Source organism: Carlito syrichta, unplaced genomic scaffold (assembly GCF_000164805.1).
Source record: "Carlito syrichta isolate Samal-C Ts95f unplaced genomic scaffold, Tarsius_syrichta-2.0.1 Scaffold315374, whole genome shotgun sequence".
Lineage (NCBI taxonomy): Eukaryota > Metazoa > Chordata > Mammalia > Primates > Tarsiidae > Carlito > Carlito syrichta.
Genome location: NW_007259470.1, coordinates 1398024 through 1423683, shown reverse-complemented (window position 1 = coordinate 1423683; position 25660 = coordinate 1398024). Strand labels below are relative to the sequence as shown.

Below are 25660 nucleotides of genomic sequence, written 5' to 3'. Positions count from 1 at the left end.
GGGGGGGGGGAGAATCACATTGTTTCACCAGCGATGAGTGCTTTCGTTACATTCGCTGAGCGCGATGGAAAGATGTCCTGCCACTTGAGAAAGCGCTCGGAGGATTTAAGCTTCGTTGTAAATTGCTTCCATGTTTTTGGTCACCCGAGAAAATCTGCATTTCTGTATACTTATTAACTAACCCGAATTTCTCCTTTGGGGGGGAAAGAAAGCCAGAGCAGAGTCCATAACCGACCACAAATGGGTCCGGGAAATCTGATAATGGCTTAAGAAAAGCAAGCTTTTTGACAATTTTTTATTCCCAGGGAAAACATTGAATTATACGGAGAACACTGATGTGGGCACCACTTCTTCCCTATATTGATCATTTGTCACCAAACTGATTGGTGGCTGCATTTTTTATTTAAGGCTGAGCGTGTTCAATTTTCAGTGGTAGTGTGGAGGTGTAGCAAATACAGGTTTCTGTGCTCCCTGCCAAAACCTAAAAGATAAGGGTATTCGTTTTCCAGGATAGAGATTTTGGTTTTTAAATTGAGTTCTTATGTGGCAAGATTACGCATTTACCTGTAAACTTGACTTGTGAGGGTACTTAGGGGAATCAGCTATACCCCAGTTAGAACAAGTCAGTGACCTCCACGTCTTCATGAGAAACTTTAGATTCATTTCTTGGCTTTGGATATTAACTCAGATTATTAATTACAGTTTTGATTTGTGAGCCTTGAAGTGAGTTTCTATTTTGAGGATGCTCATACTAAAGATTAAGAGCTGTTTCTGGCCACTGTTTCCCCTAAAAAAAAAAAAAAAAAAAAAAGGAGTTTGTATTGTGTGTTATTCTCTGAGCTGAGATCAGTTCTTTGCAGGTGTCCTTAGCTCCAGCAAGCTGATCCCATGTGGTCTACTTGTATTGGGCTTGTCACAATTACTTCCCCCTAGGCAAAGTTATCCAGTAAATTGCTGTAATTCCCAAAGATTTTGGGGGAGGAAGGCAGCTGTAAGTTCAGTCGTTGGCAGGCCTTACGGTGTTAGAAATTTGAAGCTCACTGTAGTATTTTGTTTTTTATGATCTTTGTCCTACTGATTGCCATGCGACTTACTTTCTGCACTCCCTTCTCTGTTCCATTTTTCTCCTCATCTGGACATCTGAGAACAGCGGGGAATGGTGAGGAAGAAATTCTGCCCCACTGTAACTTGCAGGTTTTTACCTACACCTGTGATGTGGGGAAGAGGGAGAATGTCTACCTGACGGCTGAAAGAGTCCGCAAGGAGGTTGGCGAGGTCTCGGTCCTGGTCAATAATGCTGGCGTGGTCTCTGGACATCACCTTCTAGAATGTCCTGATGAGCTCATTGAGAGAACCATGATGGTCAATTGCCATGCACACTTCTGGGTAAATATAAGCATCCTTGTTTTCATTGCTAGGCCCTTGTCAAGGATTGAGAAGGAGAGAGACTTCGGTGCCAGCCTGCAAGCCACCTGTACTCTTTCACCACAAGGTCTCCTTCTAATTAGCTATTCCCCCATGGTGAATTACAATGTATGCTGGTTATTATTAAATAGTTGTTTTCTTTTCCCCCAAATACAGTATTTCTTGAGAGGGTAGGGGATTGAACATTTTGAACTAGTTTGAAAGATGGCCATAAAAATAACAAGAGGGAGCATAAAACCCTGGGTTTGTTTATTTTACTTTCTGTTGAGTTTATAAAACATTGGTTGTTCTTATGAATTCCTAAAGTCAGGGTTTAGGCTTCCAAATTACTGCTCAGCCACATTTTAGAAAGTGCCAAAGATTCTGAGAATCAGCATTTGTGGTCCATGGGGAGTGGTCAGGCCACCCTGGCAGTCAGTTAACATCTGTTGATCATCCGCAGTGTCCAGGGCTCTGTCCTGTTGGAGGAGGTCTCAGGACTTTCTCAGGTTAGAAGGAAGTACCTTCTACCCAAATGAGAAAAGAAGTCACCCTGATAGAACCACATAGAGCTCGAGAGTTGTTGAGAGACCTGGTGAGCCGGGTATTTAAAGTGTCAATTTCTGACCATCAGAGCCACTGCAGCTTCTAGGGGTTAGAGGTAGGGCCATCTGCTACTTTAGGGGCAAGAAGAACCCCATTTTTCAGCTGAACTTTTCTTCAATAAAGGTAGGTGTGAAGTTCTCCCCTATAACTGTGTACACCGTTGACCCTCTCTTTGTTCTTCTTCCTCATGGTATCTCCCCTTTACTTTTGTAGACAGGATCCAATAAGGAAGGGGTAAAGAAAGAGGGTTTTTTTTTTTCCATAGGCGGATTAGCCTTCTAATAGAACATAACAAAGAACTGTTTCACCTAAATAGGTCACATTAAACCTCATTAATTTTTTAGCAACTGCTTAAAAACTTAATCTGGCTTTAGAAGTACTTATTCAAATGTTGCCCCTCCAACATCAAACCTTTTCTCTGATCTTGGAGAAAGAAGCTTATTTTAATGTTTCACTTTTAAACATGGGCTTTATTTAATTCACTCCCAAACCTCTAGAAATGAACATATAAAGACCTGAGATAGCTCATATCCTTGTTTTAAGTGAGTAAGGAGATCACCAAGTACAGTGTGGGGAACTTAAGCATGCCTGTGTGTGTGCAGTGGGACTGGGGGACTGAATTAAAGTCCTCGCTGTTGCTGGGTCCCTAAGAAAAGGCAGCAAGTGTCAAAGAGGGTGGGTTAGATAAGTAAAGGCCAATCCAACTGAATAAACTTGGCAGTAAAATTTATCAAGAATCTTGTATGTAATTACTTTTGAGGAAAATGACCATTTTAAATAAGAGACATACGTAAATTGCAGGCAGAGTGTAGTTTTCATATTTGAATATTAAGGAAGAAACTGCCATTAAAAACTCTGGTTGATTTTCATCGACCCATCAGCCTTAAACAGATACAGAGCTATCTATAGGTAGGCTAGTTATGAACCAGACACTGGGATGTTTTCTCTAATAACCTTTGACTGAACTGATTTTCTAATGATAGACTTTCACCTATACCAGGTGCTCTGAAGTTTAGCCATCTTGCCTTCTTTCTCTACATGATTATTTTGCTAAATTATTATACAACTTTAAATGTAAACAGATTTTTAAAGAAACCCCGTACAATCTGCAATTAAATGCTTAGGATAGGAAAGCAGCTCCAGGAAGACATTCAATAAAATAAGTGCTAATTTGGAGTGTGTTAATCACAGAAAATCCTTAGTCTTAGCTTAGAAAATGCACACAAATTTATATACTATACTTCTAACACTAGGATACTTTCTCACATAAGGAGAAAATCAAATCTCTAATAGAAAAATTATTCCAGAACCGAATCTGTATACCGAGAAGGAACATACCACCTTCCTAGATTCCTCACTGTGCTTTAAGATGTTGCTTAACCACACAATTTAGGGAGTTCTTGGAAGCCTTGACAGTAATGACGTCGCTTCATATTAAAATGTGGGAGGCTCCTGAATTCTCCAGCTGTTTTTCTCCTAAACATCTAAACTTAAGAATTTATTTTCAATATTGAGTCAGAAAATTCATTTTAGAGTTGGAATTTCTGACTTCTTGCTGAGATTTACAAACCTTTTGAGAGAGAAGCTCAGATTTAGCAACCAAAATTTAAAAGAAAACTTACTATAATGTTTACGTTTTTTTTTGTTGTTGTTGTTTTGTTTTTTTGCAGTAGTTAAATAGTGTTGAAGTAACCACCTGGATTCAGCTTCCCTTCCAGTAGTCCTCTTAGGCAAAATGACGATGGCAACTTTTCAAAGATGTGTTGACATTGGCATGTGCTTTTTTCCTTCCAGAAAAAATAACGTGTGTCTTTTTACTGTATCTGGGTGGGGAAGAGAAGTTGCCCCATACATTTTAAAAAGTAGATCAGCTGAGCAAAGACTTGTCATTTGAACAGATCATCGTGAGCCAGACATTTAAGTAACAGTTAATGTCTGTTTTCATAAATAACAAATAGTGTGTTGATCCTGACTCAGAGTTAAAAGAGTGAAATAGAAAACCATGTGGTCTTCACTGAAAAACTGTGGTCTTCCCACTTTCAAACCATTCCTCATACTATCTCCCCTACCTGAACCTGTCTTCATTCCATGTATTTTTTTTTTTTTTGAGTTGGAGTCTCACACTGTCACCCAGACTGGAGTGCAGTGGCCGCTCCCGGCCACCGCAGCCTCGGCCACCGCAGCCTCGACCCGCTGGGCTCCGGCGATCCTTCCGCCTTAGCATTCCAAGTAGCCGGAATCACAGGCATGCGCTACCACGCCCGGCTGATTTTTTGATTTATTGTAGAGATGAGGTCTCGCTGCCCAGGCGGGTCTCGAACCCACGGGCTCAGGCAATCCACTCACCTCAGCCTCCCAAAAGCGCGGGATTACAGGCTGAGCCACCGAGCCCAGCTAGTCCATGTATTTTTTAAGGCCCAGTTCAAGATCTCGATATAGCCTCCTCCCTCCAGGCTGCTCTAGCCCTTCTGGCCTTTTTGAATATCAGAACTGCAAGGATCCAGAGACTTTTTTGTCCAACCCTTTACTTTCCAGTGAAACTGTGGTTAGATGACTTATCTAAGGCTTTTCTTTTCTTTCTGCTAATCTCTGGCAGCATGTGTTGTCATTTCCCCAAAGTAGATGGCAAGCTGTCTGAAGGCAGTCTAGGGTAGAACTCTATCCTTAAATCACTCAAAAATATTTAATAATAATAGGCTTCAATATTTAGAAGATAACCTGTTCAGAGAGGGTTAGCATCATGTTGGACTAAAACTGTGTCTTGTTATTTCAAAATGGAGCTGACTCACACTTGTCATTGTATCTTCTTTTGCTTTCCTACATGACTTTTTCATTCTCCCTGCCCCACCTGTGTTCCCATATTTATTATAGTATATTAGAACTCTGCACATTGGTGTGAGGCTAATGACTTTGAGAAGACTGGTATTGGTATACCAATTTGAAGCAAGCTTAGATTAAGTGTGTAACCGCTTTTCGTATTTCAAATGACCAGTCCTTAAGTGGGGGGAACCTTACAGAAACTCTGTTTGCTTCTTAGCCATGCACCATGGTCTATACAGTTTGGAAGCTTTTATAAAGGCTGGCATAATTCTACACAGCCTTTCCACTCTGCTATCTTCCAGTCCACTGTCAGACAATTCATCTTCAGTGTTGTACTATCACCAGCAGCTCTCCCAGGAACCTTCTTTTGGTCACTGGTCAAGAAGAGATAGACTTGGGGTAGGTTCTAGTCAGCATAATCTGCTGTGAAACACTCAGAGTTAGGGACAAGGCCATGGAGAATGAAGGCAGTATCATGTACTTTAACTCTAGCATAGAAATATTCACATAGACTCTCTCTGTATCTCAGTGAGATGCAAAAATTTGAAGATACTTCTCTCTATTCCACTTTGAAATTAGAAAGTTGACCTCCATGCTAACCCATGTTTCCCCTAAAATACTAACATTGCTTCAAGAGAGGAAGTAGAATTTTTGCTTGCTGTTTCTAAAAGCCAAAGTTTATCTGCAGATTCTTTTGGACCAAAGAGCTGCACTTGGTTTTATACGTGAGCAGCAAATTGATCCCTGATTAACCAAAAGGGGGAAGCAAAAGCATTTAGCTCCAAGCCTTTTATGTTCTGAAGAATTTTTGCATGGTAGAGGACTAAATCTGTCAAATAGCTAGTAGGTAATTTACTTCTATTGATATGGTAGTCAGACAAGATAATTGGTAGTTAATTAATAGACCACTTAACTTAAAAGGTTTCACAGTTTTAAAATACTAATTACTGAATTAGGCATTTATCTATATCCAAATGTCTAAAGTCTATTTAGTTAAAATCCATCCAGGAAAAGTAAAAGCCCACCAGCTAGATCTGAGTAATGTAGCACTTAAAGACATTAGTGCTATGGTTGTACCTAATATCTCATGAATGGACCCTAATCATTAATGTTTAAGTTCTTATGTGATTTACTGGTTTTTAATCTCACATACTGTATCCCTCTCTTCTCTGGTTAGAAAAACCTAGTTTGTTCAAGGCCTCTTAGGTTTAGAATTTTTAAAAAATTTCTTAAGTATCTATATGATGCTATTTGGCCAGTATTTCCTTCTCCATGCCATAATATTAATAATTGTAGGACTATTTTATAGAGAGTATTGCTTCCCTGTCTTAGGAAAGCTACTAAAACTTGTAATTTGCAGCCTATTTTTAAAAGTCTGCTCTAGAACTGGTTTCTGTTATTAAATATGTACTATATGGATAAAAATGCTTGAGCTTTAGAATTGCTTTTTATGTTTTAAACTAAGTTGTAAATTGGCATGGGGTAAGTGTACCTTATCTTATTAATTCTTGTAGTCACAGTTGAAAAATGTATATAACATCTCTTTTAATAACAACTGCTTGACTACCTGGGATTGTATGCCTATATACACAAAATGGGATCACATGCTCATTGAACTTCGAGTGTCTGTATTTGATATATTACATACTGGGTCCAAATCTATTACTGCTAGAAATGAAAATCTATGACACGATAAAATGTAACTTGACATAGCTGGTGTGGGCAGCTACATCATAAAAACCCTCCCCACATCTTTGATAGATGTTCTAATTTGTGTCTGTTTATCTCAGTTGTTTAGAAAATACTACTAAGTAGCCAATATCATAGTTTCTAACCTAAATGAAAAATAGCAGCTCTTCTGTCAGTGGCCAAATCCAGTGTGCAGCCTCACCTTCCACAAAATGTGACCCTCTTGACCCACTTCTTGAAACTCAAGTACTTTAGCTTCCATGGTGAGCCCACTTTCTTCAGCTTCCCTATCTGCCTTTCCAACCCTCTTAGCCTCCCCACTTCCAAGTTATAATGACTCTAGTACTGTGTGCTCAGACCTTCTCACGGCACACTTTTATCTAAGTGGGTAATCTGTTCATTTTGATGACTTTAGCTATGGTTTCTAGAATGGTTCCCAAATTTACATGCCTGTCTTGGCTGCTCCACACATTCTCTAAAGGCAGCGTGACACAAAACTGAGCTAACTCATCATTGCCTCTTGTGTTCTCTGATGAGGTCAGTCACCAGCCTTGGAAACATCAGCCTGGTGATCTTCACTTCTTCATACTGCACACATTCATGGCTACCATATTCTGGCTGTTCTCTTGCCACTGTGCTTTGACTCCCACTTCCTCATGTATGCCTCTACCACCACCTGCCTGGACTCTTGAAAGCCTACAAGCTCCTTTCCCTATTTTCATTCTTTGTTCTCCAATCTTGGGTTGTCTGAGCAGACTTGAGTTTGTTATTTGCTTAAAACCCTTGCGTGACCATATTGCTCATAGCATGAAGTACAAGCTCATTATCACTTCATGTGGTATCCTGGACCTTCCAAAACTGATTTCCACCTGCCTCTCCAGCCAAGCACCTATTACATCCCCTCGTGTATTCTGAACTCCTGCGGGCTGGACTCCTCACTGTGCCCTGAGAGAACCATGCAGTCATGCCTCACAAGGGAGCCTCTGCTTGGCTGTCCTGCCATTGAGTCCTGTTTTACTTGAAGACAACAGAAGTTGAATAGTTCAGAAAAAAGTATATCACTACTGCTGACAAAGAAAACACAGATTCAAAATATTTTCATGTTGACTTAATAATATTTTTATGTATCAAGGGAATGGCCCTTTCTTATTTGATCATGGAGTAAGTTGCACTATTTATCTCAATTCCTGGAAGTAAAGTTGGCATTTGTTCTTTTCTCCCTTGTTACCTCTACATCCAGGGCTTTATCCATTATCTGCCCAAATAGAAATTAATCTATAGGACTTGTCAAAGTGGAAGCATTCTTTAGCCCCTGCTAATGCTAACACTGATTGAATAGCTTCCTCAAGAAGACTGAATGCAATGTGCCCTAGCAGAGTCCTTAGCCATTCATTGAAGGGTCGGGTCACTAGGAACCCTATGGTTAAATACTTAACTGCTCACACTCTCTCAATTTATTCTCTTCTCTTAAATTTGTTTTTACTCTGATCATTTTTCAGATTGTCAAGATCTTTGGCAGATTCCAGTGAATTGATTTTAGTAGCTTGAATATATCTAAGCCATGGCAATCTGAGAAAATTTCTTCAAGCAATTTAATAACCTCACTTGAGAGTTAAAGGAATTTTAAGTAGGAAACCCCTTTATATTTAAGGTTTTTCTTGAGTTAAGGAATATTAATAGCAAATTCACCTAAAATTTTTGCTTTAGTTCTTTCAGAAACTAAAATTAAGCCTTGTTTCAATTATCAAAATTGAATGACCTATTTACCTCTGTCTGCTCCAAATATCTGCCTATATGGATAAATGCATAGAAGACATGCTTTTTTATTTGCTTGTTCATTTTTGGTATGTTCAATAATAAATAAAAGGTGTGTGATTCATGCAGTTACAGCCACTGGACCTGAAAAAGTCTGTTCTAGCCTGTGGAAAGTCCTAAAATACCCTAAATACTTTTGGACCCCCAAACTGTACTATGCCAAAGTTCCACTAGGGGGTGTACTAGCAGGGTGGATTATTTCCTGCACATACAACCAGTATTTTTCTAAGAGAAAGGGCCTTTTGTGACTAATCTTTGGAGTATGACAAAATCTAATAGTCCTTAAGAAATAAGGAACTAGTTCTTGCCTTAGCTGAATAGGTTAAGTCCATTGTTTTAAGCCTATAACTCCAGGAATCAGATTAAAATGTGTTAATCTTTCTTATCTCAATAGTTGGTATAGTTGGCTACTGGAAGAACTAACCACTTCTTCTAGATTCCATCAACTGACCTAGAAGCTCCTTTCAGGCTAGGACCCTGTATAAGTGTAATCAGAAAATGACTTAGAGTATGAGGCTTTTAATTTTTTTTAAGTAGAAAAAGCATACAACTGGTCCCCATAATAGGTTAGCCTTAGAAAATATCCTTGTGTCATGCCTTAACACTGTTGGGATACCATTGTTCAGACTTTAGGTTGGCAGAGCATGGCCTCGGGATTTAATCATCTTGGGATGCAAGAATTCTTTTTCATCTGAAAGAATGCTAGCATTTTTTACTTGATGAGCTTCCCCAATGTGGCCCATTCTTGATTTTTTTTTTCTTCTCTTTTACTTTATTTGTCAATTCTCTTAAAACTCAAGTTCACACCTGTCAGGGACCATTTTCCTAAATGCTCTGAAACTAAAATTAAGTGAGCCAGGGGAAAAAAATGAATATCCTCTTATAATGATCATAAAACTTTCAACACCGCAGCAAATGCTGCTAGAATATTTAACAAGTAAAGGCAATTACTGCCGCAACCTTGAGTGCTGTCAAATTAGCCCCTTACAATGACAAGCCACTTATAATGAATTCTCATTTGGAAACAAAACATTACTTGGTCTGTGAAACTTTCAAAGATCACACAAAAGGTGTGTGAAAAGTGGCACCGGTGTTAACATCATGATTTTGGGTGTTAACATCATAATTTCGGGTTTGGGGAAACCACAAGTGTTTCTGTTATTTGCTGCTTGCATAAAATGTGAATTTCTTGCCTTGCCTTCAAATACTGTAGTACTGGAATTTTGAACACTAAGGTGCTTCAGCTTCTTAGTGTTATTCTAAACAATAGGGCTCGAAATAATACGTCTCAAATCCGTGTAACTAGGAAAATATTTGTAGTGTAACTATGGGTATTTTGAGGACAAGTGAAACTTAAAATTCGAAGTCTGGATTTTCCCACCTGCAAATTGTAATTAACATACTGCCCCCTACTGATTTCTTAAGGGTTTTTTAAACTGGATAGTTCCATAATCTCTTGGGAAAGAGAAGCATAAGATGTAATAAATTATTTTTAATAATTTTGTACTAGTATTTTAATGTTGGCTAGCCATTTCAAGCATTATAATTTATAATGTTAATAACAGTCATTTTCTTCTCTTAGTAAAACCAGACTGAAGAAAAGCATTGAAAAAGAGGTGTTATTGGAAAGTTGATCTTGTTTTTCCAGCATCATCTAGGATTCTGAATGAAAGGGACTCAGCAGTTGAAGCAACTGCTTAGCACCTATGTTTTTGAGACTTCTTTTCGTGGCCAAATGCTGGGTTTTAACCGAAGGTGTGTCCTGGCACTGTGTGGAGGGCAGAGAGGACAGGGAACCATACATAGTGAGAACCAGGAACTGCAGGAACTTGAGGAGACAGCTGAGCCAGAAATAGATAGCACTTATAACCAAAATAGCCCATAAATAGATGCTTAATGAGCCTGTGTACATTTATAGAACTTTTATATAGCACTTAAATTTACAAAGCCTTTTCATAAACACTCTTCTCTCATTTGAACCTCACAGTGACTCTGAGTTAAGTACAGCCATTATCCCCATGTTTCTGAATGACGAAACAGACTCTGAGAGAGGTTATGGGACTTCCCTGAGGTCACCTCATGGAAGAAGCTAGAATCAAGACCCTCTGCCTAGTGCTCCAGGTTACAGCCTATACAGACATTTATCTGAGCTGCATCTTCAAAGCTCCTGGGACAGGAGGTTTTCCTATGAGTCACTTACGGTCTTTGCCTTGTGGTATAATATAAGAATTCATCTTCAAATGTTGATTTTTTTATTAACATTGTTAGTTTAGCAATAACTGATTAACCCTCGCTTAATATTCCCCAGAAAGTTTGCCTGTAAATTAGACAAGCATGTAAAATTCTAGCCTAAAGAACCATTATTAGAATTGGATAGAATTTTTATGACCAGAGCCCAAGTCGTGTGTCTCTGTGCCTTATCCGTAGTTTTCCATGGTCTGTTTCTGAGGTGGTTATTTCCTTGAGAACAGTGTAGTGCATCGTTGGTCACCCCACCCCCTCCATTCTCTTCCAAGTTGCATTGACAGACCAGACACAAAAAAGTCATGAAAGGAAAGGGCTCTTCTACAAGGACTGGCTGAACCAAGTTCTATGAATACTTGGTACCAAAATTTCAATAACAGTATGGTTTTAGTGTTGTTTATTTTGTTAGCTTACCTACTGAAATATGTAAAACCTTTATTCTGTTATATAATAATCTTATGAGATCAGAATTCCAGATAACTCCACAGGCTTTGCTTTTGAAATGTTAATCATGGATTTTCAAAATTGTGCAGTTTTGGCCAGTTGATAGAGTGCCCAAACTTATGGCCCAAGCCTGTGATTTGTAAAGGGGTAATTTTTCCCTAATTGGGGTTTTCTCACAGCCTTACCAAAGCATAAAAGCCTCTATGGTCACCTGTCTAAGGTAAAGTTGGAACATGAACGAGGCAAATGCTGAGGCTGACAGGAGCCATAATCCTTGTCTTGAAAGCTAAGCTTTCAAAGCTCCTGTAGACGGGGAGAAAGGATTTTGAAGTCTTTTAGGTTTCTTTTTGAGAACTTGTTCTCGTGGAGTTAGGGGACTTGCTAGAGCTAAGAATGGAAATCCAAGGCAAATAAACATGCATTCAGTCCACAGACTCCATGGTCATCCACACAAAGCACTGGGGGCTCTTGAGGCTGAGCTGGACCAGCCTTTACCTGATAAATGCTGGGGGCTGGGGGACACTGGGAACAGAGGCAGGAGAAATGATTCTGCCTGTTTTGCAGGATTTCTAGGAGAAATTGATCTGAGCCACTTGAGGTTTATTAGACAGATTTCCCCGGACTCACTCTAGAACCTTGTTCTTGGCTTGTGGTCAAGAGGAGCCTCTGCAGCAACACCTGGGGGCATGTTAGAAAGGCAGACTCAGGCCGTTTTCAGAACTCCTGAGTCAGAGCCTGCGTTTGATTGAGATCCCAGGCGATGCTTGTGCACATCAAAGTTTGAGGAGGAACTGCTCTTTGACCCTTATTTTTCTTCCCACTTTTTCAATCGTCCACCTCCCAAACTCCACATCTCCCCCCCACCCCACCCCCGAGCTAAACCATTCCTTTAGGAATCTTGTAGACTAGGAAAATGTCAGACTACACTCTGGGGCCTACCCTAGTGAGCTTTTTGTTTTGTTTTGTTTTGGGATTCAGGTCTAGTGTCTAAAAGGAAGAGTCCAGGAGCTCTTTAGCTCACTATTCTTTTTGGTTGCTGTGCCCAGGATGGAGTTTCCACAGCCGAAAACATCTTGGCAGAAAGTCAGGACCAGGCAGTGAAGAACTGTTCTCTCGGCCTAGCACCAAAATGACAAGGGGCATTAAGGAGCAAAAAGGCGGGGACCTTGCCTGTCTTGCTCCCAACCCAGGGCCTGGCATGTTGTCGTCTTCAGTATTACTGGCTCACCGAAGAGGTGGTGTCTCACGTATACTTGCTGTACTTAAAAGGAAGTTTTCTTTTTTTAGTTCTCACAGTTTAGTTATCACATTTTGGGTGGTTTGGCCAGAGTTGTGATTGGTAAGTGATTAGTGTTGCCTTCTATTATGTATTAATGTTGTTCTTCTGTGAGGTGACTAGAATATACTAGACTGGTGTTGGGTCAGCATTATTGTCCTTCAAAGATATTCCTTAATTTATTAGTGGATTGGTGGTTTGAGATACAGAAATGAAGAGTGGTGAAGTTTTGAGCCCGTATTTAAGTTTGCTTTTTTCCATCTCAGAATGTATTCCAAACCTAGGAAAATGCTATTACCATAGGAGAATTAGAGCTTAGGAGAAAATAATCACTGAAATATGTGAAACTTGATGTGCTAATGTGTGTGTTCCTTCTTGAGAGTGGTTCTCATGAGAGTGATTTTGTCCCCTGGGGACTTTGACAACATCTGCAGACATTTTTATTGCCAGACTGGTGGAGCTGCTACTGGCATCTAGTGGAAAGAGGCTAAGGATACTGCTTAAACTCCCAACAATGCACAGGGCAACATCGAATTAAACTCAGCTCAAAATGTAATGATACTGAGATTGAGAAACTCTGTTTTAGAACACTGGTTCACAAACGTGACTCCATATTGGAATCTCCTGGGGAATGTTGCCTTTCAGTGCCTAATGGATTCTAATATGATTGGTCTAGGATGTGTCCTGGACACTAGGAGGAAAAGCTCTACATGTACTTCTAATGTAGCAAAGTTTGAGAACCACTGATTTATAGAAAAGTTGGCATCTATAACCCTTAAATTTCTTAAAGAGATTCCAAAGATTTATTTTTGTTTTTTAACAATACCTAATTCAATAAATCCAATACAGGTACCTCGTAGACCCTCATATATATTTAGTGAGTTGTTATAGTGCATGTTTAAAATAAAATAAGTTTTCTGGCTGGGCTTGGTGACTCAGCCTATAATCCTAGCACTTTGGGAGGCCGAGGTAAATGGATTGCCTGAGCCCACAGGTTCGAGACTAGCCTGGTCAACTTGGCGAGATCTTGTCTCTACAATAAATCACAAAAACTAACCGGGTGTGGTGGCATGTGTCTGTAGTTCCAGCTACTAGGAAAGTTGAGACGGAAGGATCGCCTAAGCCCAGCAGATCAAGGCTGCAGTGACCGTGAGCGTGCCACTTCACTCCAGCCTGGGTGACAAGAATAGATTCCAACTCAAAAAAAAGAGAATAAAATAAGTTTTCAAGTATAACTTCTTGATTATATTTATCCTTCATATTAGGTAAATATTTTATTTTATTTTTGAGACAGGATCTCACTTTGTCGCCTAGGCTGGAATACAGTGGTTCATTCATAGCTCACTGTAGCCTCAAACTCTTGAACTCAAGTGATCCTCCCACCTCAACCTCCTGAGTAGCTGGGGGACTATGAGTGCATACCACCATAGCCGGCTAAATTTTTTTTTTTTTTTTTTTGTAGAGAGAGTCTCACTATATTGCCTGGGCTGGTCTCAAATTCCTGGACTCAAGCAATTCCTCCTACTTTGGCCTCCCAAAGCAATAGGAATACAGGCATAATTTCAGTTTTTTAAAAGACTGCAGTAAGCAATCCAGAAAGCAGGGAAGAATTTGAACTATTTACACTTAGGAATTACAAAGGTTGATAATCATGGAGACATTGGGAACTGTGCTGTTGGAACAGGGGCAGAGAAGTTCTGCCACTTCAGATGGCCTGAACAGTGGCTAATCTCACATACATGTGTTCATGCCTCATGGAAGTGGTTACTGGTCACTAGAGCAGAACCAAAGCCTCTGCCCTTTGGAAGATCTGTCTTTATTACAATTTCTGAGATGCAATTTCAGTTTGGGGCAAAGCAAAGGGATTGCTGACAGTCTTTTGTTTGGCAGGCTGTTTGGCTGCAATTTTGTGGGTTATTTTCATTATTCCATAAAGAGTTATTAACTAGGGGGAGGGGCCTGAGCCTGAGGGAAATCATTGAACACTCCTTTGATCATCTCGGGCCTAGTCAGGGGAAAGATCAGGGAAAACAGCATTTCATAAATCGTGTTCAGCATTCATCATTTAACACATGTGGCGTCTGTGGACTCAACTAAAACACAAGAAAAGGATGATTGTTTCACAAATTACATTGTGTTAAAAGGCACAGCCATGACAACACATAAATATTTAATGAGGAGATATTTTTGCTCATCACCAGATGCACTCATGGAGTTGATACTTTGAGTCATTTACGAGAGTCTTAGGCAAGTAATACCTCAGTGTTACAACTTGTATTTTGAGTGTGTGGTAGGAATCCAAAAAAGTATTGAATATAAATCGCAACATATTTGAGCTAAAAAAAAAAACCCTTGGAGATCTCTTTTTGTCTCACAAATGAGTTCAATCAAGATTCAGAGACGTCAAGTAACAAAAGAAAGATTAAGTAATTGGCAGTTAGAACCTCAGGACCCTGTGGGTTTCTTGATTCCAAAGACCAGTGTACTTACCAGACTGATTGAGTTTTAAGTCACCTCATTTCTGGTATTTCTGTGTAGCGATACCCTAAAATGTAAGGGAATATTGATATCTAAGTTGCTGCCTTGGGGTATATTTGTCCCATCCTTTAACAGTGGGAAGACAAGTTAATGAAACATTTATTTTTGCTGAATAACTAGTGGTGTCATCATCTAGGTGTTCATTTGAAAAGCCTGACTCTTTTATTAGCTTCTTGGTTGCAGGGCAACTGTAGGAGTATTCTTGTGCATGTGTGTTAAGTATTAACTGCTGATACCGTTCAGATGTTAAATGGCAAATGTTAATCCCTGTAGCCTCCCAATAATACAAGTTTTTTAAAGGATGGTAGACTTAACATTGGCACAGTTTGATTATTATGACATATTTTTTAATCTCTCCTCTACATCCAAAGAGTGAATATTTTGTCTCAATCTATTAGAAATTAAGATGAACATTTTGTTAAGTCTGAGATAATAGTTCCAGACTTAAGTATCTTGGGGCTCTATTGCACAATTGGTCAGGTCTCTGCAAACATACCCAAATAGGAAAAGAAAAAAAAACTGTTATGCAACTGCATGAATGTCAGAATTTCTGTTGTCAATTGCAACTAGAATATTCAAAGTCAATATATTACTAGCAAATACATATTTAGGCTTTATTTTAATTTTGCAATGAAGAATGCTTTTTTTGACTTACTCTTTCTATGGTAAAAATAAAATACCTAATGTTTGATTGGTATATTTATTATGCAGATAACTTTGCAAAAATATGAGTATTTATTTAGCCATATGTGCCTTACATATATGGTGGTATGTCGCTGTTTTAAATCTTTAAACATGAATTATTTATTCTTTTAACCTTTTTACCACAGTTTACTATGTTTTCCTTCAAAAGTTTGCACTGTCAAATCATAGTTTTCTAGGAGCAGTGACTGAGGTCTCAGAGAAGTGTGCCACCAGATGTCATTTTAGCCTTGTAAATAAGCAGGAGAATGTTTCTTTGTGATTCTGATAAAGATAAGTCACTCTGGCAGCAGCACAGGCAGAAGGAGCAGAACATGAGAGGAAAGTTGTTGAACCATTTGAAAGGGATACCATAAGCATTTCCAGTTAAATGCTCTTTGTTCAATAGAGTCTTGATTTTATTTTTTTCCAAGTTGTATATAATGCTATTATTTGGAGGTTCTGAAAGCCCTTAAACATACATCAGAAAAGTATCCTATTTATGTGCTGGTGGTGTTAAGCTGTTTCTCAGCATAATATGGTCCTCTTTGGAAATGAATGTCTACTCTGTTCCTTGGATGTTCAAATAAAAGATAAACACTTCAAAACAATTTTCTTAAAAGATGCCATTTTTTTTAATTGATCAAAGGACAATTGTGTAAATGCATAAAAATACAATATAAGGCCTTCTACTATGAGAAGTTAACTTTACTTTTCCCTTAGTGCCCATGAACCTGGAATTATCTTATAAATATGGAAAACACATTCTGAATATTTTACCTGCACCTTTAAAATGTCATCAATCTCAAAATTTCAAGTTAGACTTGGCCAGATACCACATTTTTTCACACTCTCTTTTGTTTAACTTTAGGCTAATTTGTCCTGACACTGCAGCTGCAGGCTCTGCGCTGCACAGTCTGTCATTAAGAGCACCAAGAATGATCTGGAGGGTCGGAGCTGTTGGAAGTTAATTTGGCGTAAACCTAACTTTAAAAGATTTCTCGAGCTATGACATGTCATGTCTCTGTGCAGTCACACTTCTGTTTAAGAAGTTCTTGCTTATTTTATAAATGTGACCTTTACAGTTATCTTTCAAAGTGCCCAGTGCTTTGAAGAGGAACCCCGAGGAGCTAAGGAGATATTAGACTTGTTAAGCATGTTTCATAGGAATGTAGTGTCCATTTGAATGTCCTTTTTTTTCTTTTTAATCACATAGCAACCCTGTCAGCTGGTAGCAGATTATGGTATTGGAACCTTGTGATAAAATGAATCATGGTACTCAAAGTTCTATCTCCACACTTAACAGCCAGAGTCATTTATTAAGAGTTTTATCTTTTGCAGATAAAAAAAAAAAATCCCTAGCCGGGCTTGGTGGCTCAGCCTGTAATCCTGCGCTTTGGGAGGCTGAGGTGAGTGGATTGCCTGAGCCCGTGGGTTTGAGACCTGCCTGGGCAACTTGGCGAGACCTCATCTCTACAATAAATCAAAAAATTAGCCAGGCATGGTAGCGCATGCCTGTAGTTCCAGCTACTCGGAAGGCTGAGGCGAAAGGATCGCCGGAGCCCAGCAGGTCGAGGCTGCTGTGGCCGGAAGCATGCCACTGCCCTTCAGCCTGGGCGACAGAGTGAGATTCCAACTCAAAAAAAAAAAAGAATCCCTATGCCCCTTCGGATCTAAATTCTATAATCCCTCCCGGGTCAAATACTGGTTACTGACTTTAAGACCCCCTATATCAAGAGTCAACCATATTGTCCTGATGAAGAACTAATGTCCTCCTCCACTTTTTAGATATTAAAATAAGAGCGAATAGCAATAGAGTATAATTATCTGGCTTATGTTTAATATCTAGCAAACCTTACCAGTCGCCATGGGCACCAACTAAACTCTGGCGACTGAGCAAACATACTACCATCAGAGACCTCTTTGCCAGTTGGAACCTCTTGATCTATATAAGCCATCCTTACAGTTGATATAACAGAGCAGTCCTGTTGTTCAGTGAATTATCTGATCTGCCCTCTCAGATTCCCCCTATGATAGCACACGCATGACTTATGCCTAAGCCATTTGGGTGTGCGTTTCAGATTTGCCCTTTATGTTCTTGTAACGACTCTTGGAGACAAAATTGAAGATTATGAACCTTAGCTTGAACTGACTGGTGTCATGGCAACTGGCACTTCACCTTTTGCTGGTCCCCACCTCATACATGCTACAATATTTGTGCACATTAATAATTCATTGCAAAGTGCCAGATTTCTTTGTGCTGTCAAGCTGTGTCAAGGACAGAATATGCTGTGCTATCTCAGATGTCATCTACCAGACTGTTGAGGGCAAGAGTAATTAGGAAGGAAAACTAGTCAGGTTACTTGGGAAAATTCCTGAAAATGTGATGCTTTCTAGTCACTCATCTAGGCGCATTTTTCTTGCAAAGTAAGGAATAGAATTGGTGTTGATCAAAGTTTATTTAATAATGCGCCCCAGACATAAGGCAGGAGTTTGGAGTAATTGCTCGCCTCTATTCAGGCAGCAAAGGAAATGATTAACAGCCTTACTGTTCAGTCACATGTACCAGGCTCCAGTGGGAATCTGAGCACAGGCTTCCAAGAACCCCAAATGGTCCTGATGTAGGCGCTCTTATCCCAGGCTTTCCTTTGTCCAGCACAAAGTAGGAGCTGCGTAAGTGATTGATACCAGCTTCGGAAAACAGTCACTCCAAGCTCCAGGACTGACTGTGGCCTTAGACAGTTTACTTTACCTCCCAGTTTCCCCAACAGTTTGTTATTGATATTGGTCCTAATTGTTGCAGTAATTATAGAGTTACTTATGACTGGTGAGCCTTTCTAAATAATGAATATGGTTCTTTGTCTTAAAATATAGAAAATGCAAAGATGCATTGGATTTTGTTTATACAGAAAGCCAAATTTGACCCTCATTAGGCAAAGAAATCACGTTTTAAACCGCACAATGGCCCACCACTACTTTAAAAAAAAATTTTTCTTTCAAAAGAAAGCTTTATATTAAAACTAACCAACAACCTGTGTCACTTTACTTGATACTTAAAGTTGAAGTATCTCCTTGAAAAATGTTTATAACCCACAATTGGAAAAGACTTTAGTCGTACAGCCATATTTGGTTTCTCTTTTTCTTTTCTTTTTACCTTTTAATACAAAACCAGTAGCTTAACTCCCATCCAGACAACTTGGGGCCTGGAGGTGTGAGAGGGGGATTAGTCCCACAACAAGGGAGGCAGGCCCAGATCACAGTTTTTAGAATGTGCAGCCACAGTACCCTGCTTATGTGAAGGACAGATTAGAACTGTTTTACATTTGATGGACTGATTTAACCCAATTAAATGCTAGTGAGTATAAATTCTACTTAGAAACAGGAAAGGGACCAACTCCTGTATGCCCATCATTGTATGGCCAGATCGTAACACAATACCTGCATGTAATAGATGTTCAAGAATTACTTGTTGAATGGATAAGTTAATACCTCCAGATTCATTTCAGGGCAAGGGGAGGGACATTAATCAGTTTCAAAACCCTGCAACAAATTTAACTTTAAAAACAGTTAGGAACTTGTTAATCTTCTATCGCCTACCTTTATATGGTGCTAGCGATCTGGATTAGTCATTTAACACCTGCAGGGTGTTTTCTGAATACAGAGAAGTCATTAGAGCCAACCTGCTCTGGTGCCTGTGAGTTTGTATTCAGACCCAGCTGCTGGCTAGAGTTAGAGTGGACACTGGCCACGTGAGCAAGCATGGTCAGTAATTTCTATTTGTCAGATAACCAAGTAGCAAATTCTTACTGCTATTTTATATGTAATTTCTTAGGATTTAATATTGAGTCCTTGTACTTATCTATATTAACAACTTTTTTTTTTTAAGAGAGAGAATTTTGCTCTGTCTCACAGTCTGGAAATGCAGTGGTGTGCTGTAGCTCATGGCAGCCTCGACCTTCTAGGCTCAAGTGATCCTCCTGCTTCAGCCTCTCAAGTAGCTGGGACATGATCCATCACACTGGCTAGTTTTTGGTTTATTGTTTGTAGAGAACGGGGTATTTAGATGAGGCTGGTTTCGAACTCCTGGCCTCAAACAATCTTCCCGCTTTGGCCTCCCACACTCAGCCTATTAAGACTTTTAAAACAGAAAGATAAATAGAACTCTTCGTACTACATTTATCCCTGTCTTCTAAGACTAGGCAAACTTTTAATACTTAAAAATGATCTCTGGTTAGCATCAAGAATAAATTTTATGCTTTCTACTTAATCTGGGAACAATGAATTACATAACCAGATACTTTTAAACGAAGTCGTATAGTCTTGGTTATTTAAGGATATGTTTTCTAGTTTAAGTTGGAAAAAGTAGGCTTACTTGTAATGTTACTTTATTTCAATTCTGCGATATAATGGAGATATATATGTTAAAGAGTGTAAAGTTGAACCCATAGTAACCTGAAGTACGAGTTCTTGACTTTGGGTATCAAGCAGACTGAAATAATAATTACTGTCATAATCACCCTAGCTATTCCTGTTTACTACTACAAAGAAATACAATCAAGATGAAACGTGTGTCTCTCTTATATCAGCAGTGTACTAGGGCAACAGAGTTTTGAAAAGTTTATTAACATGTTATCTTCCACAGTGCCTGTCCCAGTGTGGTCTCCCTTAAGTTTGGAAGACTGATCTGGGTCTTCCAGCATAATCTGCGATAACCAAACAAACAAGTATAGGACAATCAAAATTAAAACACCGTAGCACATATAATCATGTGTAAAAGTGAATGGTACTAACTATACTGTAGAGAAATATAGGCAAAGTTAGGCTGGTCTAGAATATTAGATAAAAGTTTAACACTCTACCACCAATAGAGAATTTTGGGAGACTTTGGTGTACAATTATACGAAGCACTTTAAAAAGCATAAAAGACTATATAAGTACATGATTAGTATTACACTTTGGCTTATATAGGAGGAGCTTGGAGGTAGATTGTCAGAAGAATTCATGGGTGAAAACTCACAGGTGAGAATAAGCATGACATAGTACCAGTGAGGAGACTCAGACAAACAGGGTATGAGTTGGGGGGTGGGGTGTGTGATGACCTAGGAGATAGGCTGGGGAGAACCTTAGGATATATCACAAAGATTCATCTCACAACTGTATGCGTTTTGGATTGGAGCAGAATTAATGGAATCACTGTTCTTTATCTTGTACACACAAAAGTTATCAGAACAAATTAGAAATTCATGCAAAAACTCGGTATACCTTAGCCAGGAAATCCTATGAGAAGGGGATGCAACTCTTTAAGTCTGCTGTGTAGTGTTTTATTTTATTTTGTTTTGTTTTAACTTCATAAATCATGGGAAGCTGTGCTGGCAGTAGGATCTAACTCAATAGTAGACAGATGCTCTTTTCTGCTTTCTTTTAAGAAGCAGATTGTAAAACTGTTTGGAGTCTGATAGAGTAATTAATAGATCATCTTAAGCAATTTGAAGTACCATATATTTATTTATATATATATATATATATATATATATATATATATACACACACACACACACACACACAGCCTTGCATTTTGAAGGCAAGAGAGCTAGAGTTTGGTAAGTAAGAAGTCAGTGCTACCTCTGGGTCCTCCACCCTGGACCTTGTGCCACGCTCTCTGCTATGCTGTGTGGTTGGTCACCTACCTCTGTGGGAGAGTCACTGCAGTGAACCCCACAGTGGGGTGTGATTGTTCAGAATGCTCCAAGTTCTTGTCAGTGTGCAGTTAGTATTATGACAAGTTTTCATGAAAATGGTTCCGTACTTTTATCTTTTTTACATCCTAAAAGACTTTGCCTCCTGCTAGTATACACTTTGGTAACGACCTTTTGGATGCTGGAGTGTCTCTTCATTTCTGGGTCTTACTATTAGGATGTAGCCATAGGTGAACATTAATACAAGTCTCCTGTTTGTAGGTAGGCTGGAGGTCCCTCAAAGACCATGAGATCACTGCACTGCGGTGTCATGAGTATGAAAAATCTCTAACCTGGGAGTTGTTTAGATCAGCAGATACTATCACTTGAAAACTGATTAAGAGCCTTCTACTAATGGCTTTCTTTTCATCTCTGGACATTGTCCCCAAAAGATCTTATGTTACAGTCGTGTTGGTCACGGCTGCCAGTGATACGGCGTGAAGTTACCAGACACTTAAAGGGTCTTCTTTTTGATAAATGTAAAATATTTTTAAATGAATTGGGAAATGTAACTTTGTGTGGGTAGAAGTTTGTTTTGTGATCTTGGATTGGGTTTTAGATGAAACTCATGGTATCGGTTTTAAAACTTGAGTCTTACTTTTCTTTCAGACCACTAAGGCTTTTCTTCCTACAATGCTGGAGATCAATCATGGTCATATTGTGACAGTTGCAAGTTCCTTGGGATTGTTCAGCACTGCTGGAGTTGAGGTTTGTCAGAAACAAAGCATTTCCTTCATTCATTCGGTGCATCTGTTCAGTCAATAATGAATACACCAGAATCTTAAGGAGGGTACCTGCTGCCTGTTCTGGCGTGAGAGCCAGGAAGGCGCTCAACCTGTGTGCTAGTGATCCACAAGAACCCAGGCCAGCTGTGGACATGGAATCCTACCTCTTCTGCCATAAAATCACTTGTACTAGCTTGACAAAGCAGCAGCAGCAAGAGAAATAGGTGGGCCAGTCCTCAGTGTGCCCATTTTCCCTAGCAGCTTTCCATAATTACAGGAGGCACAGGGCCAAGAAGGGAACCACAGAGGTTAAGGCAGTGCCATGGGAGACAGAAGCATGAGGCCAGAGGCTCTCATTATGTTTTGGTCAACTTGCTTTCTCATCATACGAGGTGGTTATAGCTGATGCCGGGTGTCCTGCATTGTAACTTTACAGAACTGGGTTTCATCAAACCCCATTCCTCACCATATTCGAATTGTAAAGCACATGTATGCATATTGTTCCATCCTGTTTATCCTGTAGGCACCTATATAATCAAAAACATCGCTCCATGCAAATATGCAAAAGGACACAGAATAGATAGCTTCCACAGACAAGTGTTGAATTTCCACTCCTACATTTAAAGTTGAATCATGGATGAGAATTTTCTATATTGTGTACCCTTAGATTAAGTTCTAGTTTAAGTTCACAGGGCAGAGTGATCATTTTCATTTTAACTTCACTTTAAAAAGAATGTCAGATCATAACAATATATAACCTAAGCTAGACTTGCCTTTGTTCTTCTTGCATTAATTTAAACAAACTGGTTTTTCAGTCTCCTTTACTGAACAAGAGACCATTTGTAAATTTTCCAGACACTTCAAAGTGAACCTCCCTCCATTTTTAACTTCAGCTTATTCGCTTTCATAGAATCCTTTGTGGTAACTTCCCCAAAGTAAAATGATACTTAGTTGATGTGGCAAAAAGTGTTCATCTGTTTCTGCTGTTGCTTTGAAAATATTATTTCGGCACTGAACCACATCAGATATCTGTCTTTTAAGATGGTTTCCTTTTCTTTGCTTAGTCACCTGTAACCTGTTGTTTTAAATGTCTAACCAGAGTAATAGGACCGGGAAAGCTTCAATTTGGTGGAGGATTTGCCCATATACTTAGTATTTCTGTTTTCTCCCTCTTCTAACTCAGGATTACTGTGCCAGTAAATTTGGAGTTGTGGGTTTTCATGAATCCCTGAGCCATGAACTAAAGGCTGCTGAAAAGGATGGAATCAAAACAACCTTGGTTTGCCCTTACCTTGTAGACACTGGCATGTTCAGAGGTTGCCGAATCAGGTCAGTGAGAACCTCTCTTATTTCTGATAAGAAGGATAATATTAGGAGAATATGTGGAATTGGATTTTCAGACATACTCTACCTTGCGTTTTAACTGTCATTTGACAATCTGTGATTTTCATTGATCAAGGTTTGTAAAATCAATGTGTAAGACTGGCAAGTGACTTTGGTATCACATTGATGTTAATTTGCAAAAATTAATCTGGCAACATCAGATAGGAAATGACTTCTCTACAAGTAGAAAATGTAAATACCCAGTATTTTCTTAGAAGCTGCATCTTTCAGAGTTATTTTGTTTATTTAATATTAGTGTTGGTAAATAAGGGCTCCAGAAGACAATTCCTTCATGTGACTTTGGTTTGGATATGAAACAATGTCACTGTCAAAGAAGAGTAACATGCCTTTCTTCTGAAAAGACCGTTGAATATTACAATCCAGATTTGGAATCTTCCTCTTTGCAGCAAGTATATGTAACTAGATTCACTGTGACAGAATTAGAAGGACCATTTAGATTTATTAAAAAATGAAATAAAATACCCACACACATAGAAAGAAGGCAATATAAATGTCAAGTTACATCTGACTTGAGCATAGCAGAGTAAACAAAACCATGAATCATTGAGAGGATACTTGTGAAGACATGCTTACTTTGAGATCTTTGCTTGGGTGAATTTGAAAGGCAAAGGAAGATAACCGAACCAGTTCCCCATTGGTTGGGGGCCATTCTTAACATGTACTGAACTGAATAAGCAGCAAAATAGGTGGAAGGTGACTTGAGTCATTCCGATCTCGGGCTGACTCCAAGTTTGAACTGGGAAATGGGCTCTAGCTCTGCCTCTTATCCCGCACACGTGTGTGTGTGCATTGTGTGTGTATGTGTTTATGGCTTGGTTTTTTTCCTCTTACATACTTAGGAACCTGTTGCTGGAAGTCTTGAGGAGCTCCTCCCCTTCCTGTTTAGCTTAGTGGCAGATGTAGGTGTCCAAGCATGGGTAGGCCAATGAAGAATGAAAGGAATAAATGGTATTATGTTATTTCGGCATGTAGCTGAATGAATTAACTGGAGATTGGATATCTGTATGCCCTTCATGTCACAAGCCCCTAGAGAATATAGCTTTGCTTTCCCTGCTCAGGCGTCCTGGATGTGTCTAGCTGACTTTCATTTCACTCGAGGGTTCTGCCAGGGCTTACATGCCCTCGTTCTAACTACACCTGATACTAGAAGCTTGGCGTCTTGCTTGGGTTTAGTGTTTGCTGTGCCAAACAACCTTTTCTTTTTCATTGAAAGCAAAACAGAAAAATAATTTGAAAAACATTTTAAGACATCTTAAAAACATGGCTTTCTCATCTTACAGAAAAGCAGACCAATTTTGCTTTTTTCCTACTTTGTTTTCCAGACTGTGCCAATAAAAAGTGTTCATAGTAGGAATATTTGGAAAATACAGAAAAGCACCATGAAGAAAACAAAATGTACCCAAAATTTTGTCTTGAGATAACGTCACTGTTAATGTTTTGATAAGTATTTCCAGTTTTCTCATTGTGTTAATCCTTAATTTCATTTTTGAATAAATAACTTTTAGGAAAGAAATTGAGCCTTTTCTGCCCCCTCTGAAGCCCGATTACTGTGTGAAGCAGGCCATGAAGGCCATCCTCACTGACCAGCCCATGATCTGCACCCCCCGCCTCATGTACATCGTGACCTTCATGAAGAGGTAACTGGGAGGGGTTCCCCTGCTGGCCGGGTCTTTCCATGCCTGCCCAATGTCTTAACACAAGGCTTCCAGTTGCTAACAGCTGTAACTTTCCTTTTCCAGCATCCTCCCTTTTGAAGCAGTTGTGTGCATGTATCGGTTCCTGGGAGCAGACAAGTGTATGTACCCCTTTATTGCTCAGAGAAAACAAGCCACAAACAATAACGAAGCAAAAAACGGAATCTAAGAATCTTTTTGTATGAATATCATTATATCAGAAGATGATCAAGATGTTTCAGTCCAATGCACATCAGCATTATTGACATTCTATGGATCTAAACTCATGTTGACTTTTTTTTTAATCAGCTTTTTTAAAAAATAAAGTGTACATTAACTGACTAGAGACTTGGAAAATGCGATCAGTAAAAGTGAGCTTAGGTTGTTGCCAACAGGGTCCTTTAAGAACCCTAACACCAGTCAGATCTTCAGATAAGCACTGTGTGACATCTTCAGGCTCCTGTGACTTTTTTAATTAGCAGGAAGCCTAGAAATGATAACTGCAGTGTGTTCCATATGTGTAGCTTTTTTCAGAATTCCTGTAGAGTTTATTCATTCTTGTCATTAAACTCTAGCCAGTGGACATCCTTGCAACTTCAAGGACTG

At 39.3% G+C, this 25660-nt stretch overlaps 1 protein-coding gene across 1 annotated transcript in view; it reads left to right on the top strand.

Moving 5' to 3' along the window:
• The window catches only part of RDH10 (retinol dehydrogenase 10), a 26200-nt gene extending 804 nt beyond the window's left edge, over window positions 1-25396 (top strand). The window contains exons 2-6 of the mRNA XM_008072651.2: window positions 1151-1386; window positions 21862-21960; window positions 23161-23306; window positions 24887-25018; window positions 25121-25396. Of these exons, the coding sequence (XP_008070842.1) occupies window positions 1151-1386; window positions 21862-21960; window positions 23161-23306; window positions 24887-25018; window positions 25121-25244 (737 nt within the window). The 3' untranslated portion in view covers window positions 25245-25396. The remainder of the gene's footprint in view (window positions 1-1150; window positions 1387-21861; window positions 21961-23160; window positions 23307-24886; window positions 25019-25120) is intronic.
• Window positions 25397-25660: the final 264 nt, after the last annotated feature.